This window comes from Cucurbita moschata, unplaced genomic scaffold (genome assembly GCF_002738365.1).
Source record: "Cucurbita moschata cultivar Rifu unplaced genomic scaffold, Cmos_1.0 Cmo_Scf00041, whole genome shotgun sequence".
Classification (NCBI taxonomy): Eukaryota; Viridiplantae; Streptophyta; class Magnoliopsida; order Cucurbitales; family Cucurbitaceae; genus Cucurbita; species Cucurbita moschata.
The window spans coordinates 58,057-64,476 of record NW_019268557.1 but is presented as its reverse complement, the minus strand read 5'-3'; the positions used below and the strand labels follow the sequence as shown (position 1 = coordinate 64,476).

Below are 6,420 nucleotides of genomic sequence, written 5' to 3'. Positions count from 1 at the left end.
AAAAAAAAAAAAAAAAAAAAAAAAAAAAAAAAAAAAAAAAAAAAAAAAAAAAAAAAAAAAAAAAAAAAAAAAAAAGTCTATATGGTATTACTTGCTGATTTGTGAGTTTAAGAGATCGGATGTCTCAAGTATGGCCTTTAAAACTTGCTGAGTTTTCCTGGTGCCTTTGAAGATAAGTAGAACAATCTAGGGAACGTCTGACTTAAGGGAAGGTCTCGTGAGTCGTAACTAAATATCAGCCTAGAAAATTGATTCAAGGGGATTCTACTGGAATTGGTTTTCCGGTAGCAGAATCAGAAGGTTAGAAGGCTCTTTTTAAGACATCAATTACTCCTGTTTCTTTTGCTCCATCTCACAGCGTTAATAGTCCCCTGACGCACATAATAATTCCAGTTCCGCCGAATCAGCATTCTCTGAGTTCTACAACATCTTTCCTGTCAATTTATCTTTTGCGGTTTTTTATTCCGTGAGAAGTCTTTTTGAAGGTTTACCCTTTCCCCAGACCACCTCCACTTATCACCTAATTATTTTCTTGAATACTTGACAATCCTTCTGCCATGCTTTGACAATTTTTTATTAGTTATGGAGACCGGTGTTAGACCCGCTGGTGTCATATGGTGATTAGAAAATTCAGAATTCCACCATGGATCAGCTCTTGCAGGAGGCACAAAATCGCATGAAGAAGTATTCTGATGGTAAGCGGAGGGAAGTTAACGTTGAGGGGACATTGGGGTTTCTTGAAGGTTAAGCCCTATCCGTTAGCCGAAAGGACAGCCGAAAGGACGAAATGAGAAGCTGACTCCAAAATTGTTTGGGTCTTACTGTGTTGAGGAACGTATTGGGCTAGTGACGTACCGTTTGAAATTTGCCTAAGGAAGCAATGTTTCATCTCGTCTTTCATGTGTCTCAACTAAAGAAAGCTGTGGGCCGTGACAATGAGATTCAAACGGGCCCTCCTATTCTCTCGGATACCTTCGGGGGCTGATGAGTTACTTGTGAGCTGGAAATTCTTTTCCTGAACATTGAGCTACCCGGATGAATGGTAAGGTACTGCTCTTACGTTATTCAATATACTTGGAAAAGGAGAGAAAAAAAGCACCAAAATACAAAAGCTCCCAGTCAAATCGAGAGGGCTGGTAATCTCTCCCCTGTTTCTTGAGAACTCTCTACAAAAATGCATAAAAGGCATGGCACTACCCACCCCATCAAAATATACAGAACAACTCTCCCTCACTCCAGTGCATTCTCTCTACTCTCCCTCACTCCAGTGCATTCTCTCTAAAGTAACTTGCACCCCCAATACCCTTCTTACCTTTAGTGTATACTGAATTTGGATCAGGGCCTAACATCACCCGTGGGTCACACGAATATTGTCTTCAAGGATGTAATCAGGCAGGGTGGAAGTTAGTTTAGAGCCCGGGTGGAAGTTCGTTTAGAGCGGATGCACTGGAGTGAGGGAGTGTAGTTTTTGATGGGGGTGGGTAGTGCCATGCTTTTTATGCATTTCTGTAGAGAGTTTTCAGGAAAAAGGGGAGAAATTTTACCAGCCCTCTCGATTTGGCTGGGAGCTTTTGTATTTGCCTTGGTGCTTTTTTTTTTTTTTTTTTTTTTTTTTTTTCCTTTTCCAAGTATATTGACTAACGTAAGAGCAATACCTTACCATTGGGTTATTCAAATACTTAACCACTCACATTTTTTAGGGATTTTTAGGATGGCTTTCTATATATATATTTACATTTTTTAGGGATTTTTAGGATGGCTTTCTAAATATATATTTACATTTCAAAATTATATTTCGAACACTTTTTTAACACTTAGGTCATTTCAAACAAGCAATAAGCTACTCTTTGTCTAAAAGTGTTCTAAAGTTTAATGCGGTTTATATTATTAATTCTTCTTTTTTGTGCAATCATCTATATTGGATTTAGATACTTTGCTGCACCAGCATCCACAATCGAAAAGGCTGAGCAAGAGGCTCTATTGAAGAAAATCTTGAAAGACTCGCTGACATTTCATTTTTGGAACAGCCTGACATATTCTCTCATTCCCGAGTCTGAGAGCCTTGTGAGCAGACTCCTCGAACATACTTGTATTAGATGTTTTGATGTATTGTGAATTTCTCGAAAGCGTTCAAGCTTGTCGAGCATAACTTTAATAGAATTCTAGGATCCTCGTTCTTCTGGGTACATCCACGTGAGGTGGATCCGTGTTTCAGCCCTCTTCTGTATTTGAAACTCTGCATGTACATGCATACATATATGGGTTCCCGATATGATAATTGAATTAAAACTTGGACTGAAAGAAATGTGGCCATTTTAACGAGGTTCACACGAACTGGGAATTAAAAGTGGTCAACGCTGACAAATTTCAAGTTTTGTAAATTGCTTCTGTGGAGTAAATTTTGATTTGGCATTGGGGTTGCATTTGATCGGTTTATGGGTTCCCGAGGCAGTCCCGTTCATCTAACTTTCTATCATTGTTCAAATTCTTGCTCGTTGTTTCTCATAAAACGAACTAGTAGTCAATCTGCAGGAGGCATCCAAGAGAACCTGTCATCAAGGAATCAGGAATTTGGTGAAAGCAGCCAAGATAAGTTGTCATCTGCTGGTATTTTTCAAATATTTTGTCCTCTTTTATCTCTTTGAAATTGTAATTTCCTATTAGGCATAAAAGTGACCTGTAATCGTGAACAAGCTCCTGGAACTGAACTGACCATTTTTACCGCCCATGAAGCTGGTTTCTAAAACTGAAAGACTGACGGAAAAAAACATGAAGGAAAAGTGTTTGTGTAATAAGTATTAGTGTAATTATTGATTGAGTATTAGAATACTGGGTTTCAGTAAATGGATCATAATATTGAAGAATATACTTTGGTTTAAAAATATTATTTCAACTCAACTCCATATATTTGTAAATTTGTTACATGTTAAATTATATACAAAAGTAAACTCCAGTATTATTTTATTTCTAAAAAGTATCTTATCCAAGATTCTCGCTGTTGCGAACAGACGATGAAATTGAAAACCAAAGCCGAAGCCGTAAAACCCAAAACCAGTGCGGAAGCAGTAAAACCCAAAACCAGAGCTGTATTACCTTCGCCCAAAGTGGGAAAGAGAGGGAGACTGAATACCCGTGGGCTGAGTCCACAGTTTTGTTTTGAACTTTGCCTTTGAAGCCCTCCAATTTCCGTTAAATTTATTGCCATTACGCCGTTCTACTCTGTGGGGTTGGTTATTGCTGAAAAGGAGTCCCCGGTTTATATCACACAATAATCACGGCCTCCCCCTCCAAGTTTTTCCGATGACATTTAATTTGTAATAAAAGTTTCAATTAAATTATTTTTATTATTGTTTTAAACCACAGGACAAAGTAAAAGTTCAAGATAAGAATGTGTAAATATTACTGAATTTAACAAATAAAAACACTAACATTTCATAAATTGATAGTTAGGTTAGATGGGTAAGATGGTAAATTCGGACGAGGAAGGGGGAAGAAACGGAAATGGCGAACAGAAGTGGAGAGAATGTATATGCTGAGTTCGGCCATTGGTTTTGTCAAACTTTGGACGAAAGGTATGCAAAATTAAGCCCCCTCCCTTTTATTCCCATCCAACCTTTTCATCCCCCAACCCCCGTCATATATATACGCGTGTGCGTCTCTATTTCTCTCTCGCCTTCCCTTCTTGATCGTTGCTTCATCCAACGTCCTGCCCAAGCTGCCAGCTTCGGATGACATTGTGATTCACTCCCTTCATTTCAAAACATTCAATCCCTTTTGGCTTTCGGGTATGTTTTCACATCATTCATTGAAATCTTTTGTTCCCTCTCTTTCTTCTCTATCTCCGACTCTCTGTTGTCTTTTGTTGTTATGAATGTTCACGTTTTGATCTTCAGCTTTTCTCCCTAGTCTTAGACTGTATCGAAGTTTTCTGTTTCTCTTTGTATTTGCAAATTTTCACTGTCACCTCTTAATTGATCTGCTCACAAATCATTTCCAGTGATCTGATCGTGGTTGTTTTCTTGTTTGGTTCTCTGAATAAAGTCAAACTTTGCTTTTCACATTTTTGAATCGTTGTCGTGAGGATCTCTAATTCAGCTAAGAACATTTTTTTAGTGCGTTTTTAATGTTGCTTTTTCGAAGTATTATGGAATGCTCCACTGTTAGTTATCGACTCTGTTTGTCGCTCTGAGGTGAAGCTAACCTTATTCATGATGTTCATGTTCATTGATTAAGTGTAACCTCCCTCTGTTTTTGCAAGTGAATGCTATTGCATATTCTTTCTAGACATTTCCTCGAAGGTAAGGCCACCGGGTAGGCATTAATGCATTTGATTATGGAAGATCTTCTTGGCTCTTTGATCTTTTTTGGATCTTTATTTGATCATTAAAACTAAACTCTTTGCAGAATTTCCTTAGCAGTGGCTGGTTTCCTAATTTATTTTTATTTTTTTCTTTATTGGGTCTGCTAAGTGTGTGGGCATTGATATTCTACTTTTGGCTATATATATCGATGAGGTCTCGTGTGTGATTTTTCGTCTTTGTTCTTATTCTTTCGACCTTCGTATTTCTCTTTTAATGTATCAATTTATTTCAATCGAATCCTTGATGTTAAATTTTACATGAAGTGAAAAATAAGGTGGTCGGCATTGCCAGAAAAGACATTGGTTTTTGTATTTGAATACTGAAGTTGAATTGTCCACAGAACACACTGATTTTATCTTCTTGAACAGCTGTTGTGTTTTGATATTCATGTACTTGAATGCAGGATTTATTGGTTAATGCTGTAGTTGGCTGCTTGATGGAAGTCTGTTAGTTGGGTGCTTTCAGATAAATTTTCATTTGCTGCGATTGTTGATATCATTCACTTTGGAACTGCAACATTCTTCATTAAAATGTCGCTCTTGTCAAAGTTGCGCTGTATCACCATAGATGTTACTGGCACATTGATAGCTTACAAAGGGGAGCTAGGTGATTACTATTGCATGGCAGCCAAATCAGTGGGGCTACCATGCCCCGATTACAAACGTATGCATGAGGGTTTTAAATTAGCTTATAAGGAGATGGCAAAAAACTATCCATGTTTTGGATATGCAGCAAAAATGCCTAACATTGTTTGGTGGAAAACTTGCGTTAGAGATTCCTTTATCAGGGTAAGAGACAGATATAACCGTCTAGATATAGGGGCATGGCATTTTGCAGTGAGTAGATTCACAAATATACTCATCAATGTTGATTTTGCATAGTCTATAGTCAACAGTATTAGATTAATGGCAATCACATTTGTTAGAATTTTCTGTCCACATTCTCTTTTGAAGGCATAGCCAGTCTGAGTCAAACCCTGTTGTTATATTGTATGTGGAATGGGGAAACATACAACAACTGCTAGCTCAGAATTTAAAAAACCTTCAGACTAAGAATTTCCGAAATTTTTATGACGTGAAAAATCTTGTTTTACCAATAGGCTGGATATGATTATGACGAGGAGACATTTGACAAGGTGTTTAGACGTATATATGCATCCTTTGGTTCATCTGCTCCTTATAAGGTGTTCGAAGACTCCCAACCATTTCTTAGATGGGTGCGTCAGCAAGGCCTTATGGTTGGCATCGTGAGTAATGCAGAGTACCGGTACCAGGATGTGATCCTTCCAGCCTTAGGCTTGAATCAGGTATGTGTGAACTCATTATGCCCTTGTTCCCTTTTCTTTTTTGGGTATACTGTACATCTATATTTTTGTCTTGTGATGAGGTGGAGACGACTTTTAAAATAGGTACTTTTAAGTGAAAATCTAAGCACTCTTGAAAATTCATTAATAAGGTGCTTTGAAAAGTACTTTTAAGTATTAATTTTCAATTTCACTGCTAGTTGCATTTAGAAGAAAATGATTTGATAGGGTAGAAGTGAATGCAAATGGCCATTACTCGTTCCCATGGTTTAACAAAAGATCTTAGAATCCTTCCTTCTCCTGATATTAGAGTTTATTGTAGCACAATGAAAAGTGGCACTCTGTTTTGTTCAAGAGTGTTCTTCCTGATACACGAGCAAGTTCTGCTGACGGGTATTGTTCTTCGTGAGTGTTCAGGGATCAGAATGGGACTTCGGAGTATTCTCCGGTCTCGAGGGTGTGGAGAAACCAGATCCTAGAATCTACGAGATTGCGATCGAGAGGGCTGGAAATATAGCTCCAGAAGAAGCTCTCCACATTGGAGACAGTTTGCGAAAAGATTATATCCCTGCGAAGAGCGTGGGAATGCATGGCCTGCTATTGGATAGATTTGAGACATCAGATGCTGAGGAATGGAGGAAATCTGGGGCAGTGGTGCTTCCCGACCTGATGGCTGCCAAAGAGTGGCTTCAGAATAACTGATTTGCTAAGTTATCTGCTTCTCTTGTTATAGAGAAAAAAAAAAAAAAAAAAAAA

At 38.1% G+C, this 6,420-nt stretch overlaps 2 protein-coding genes across 4 annotated transcripts in view; both read left to right on the top strand.

Annotated features, from left to right (window-relative positions):
* LOC111433297 (uncharacterized protein At4g19900) overlaps window positions 1-2,717 on the top strand; it is a 7,919-nt gene extending 5,202 nt beyond the window's left edge. The window contains exon 5 of one of the 3 annotated variants that reach the window (XM_023070303.1): window positions 2,522-2,717. In XM_023070303.1, coding sequence (XP_022926071.1) covers window positions 2,522-2,645 — 124 coding nt within the window. In that variant the 3' untranslated portion in view covers window positions 2,646-2,717. Of the gene's footprint in view, window positions 1-652; window positions 1,784-1,928; window positions 2,365-2,521 lie in introns of those variants that run through there. The other 2 variants (XM_023070301.1, XM_023070304.1) reach the window with 2 other exon arrangements.
* A 905-nt stretch (window positions 2,718-3,622) lies between these two features.
* LOC111433300 (haloacid dehalogenase-like hydrolase domain-containing protein 3) lies at window positions 3,623-6,420 on the top strand. Its single transcript, XM_023070308.1, has 4 exons — window positions 3,623-3,785; window positions 4,765-5,149; window positions 5,461-5,667; window positions 6,082-6,420. Exons 2-4 carry the CDS (start codon window positions 4,892-4,894, stop codon window positions 6,364-6,366), a joined length of 750 nt encoding a protein of 249 aa, XP_022926076.1. The 5' UTR covers window positions 3,623-3,785; window positions 4,765-4,891; the 3' UTR covers window positions 6,367-6,420.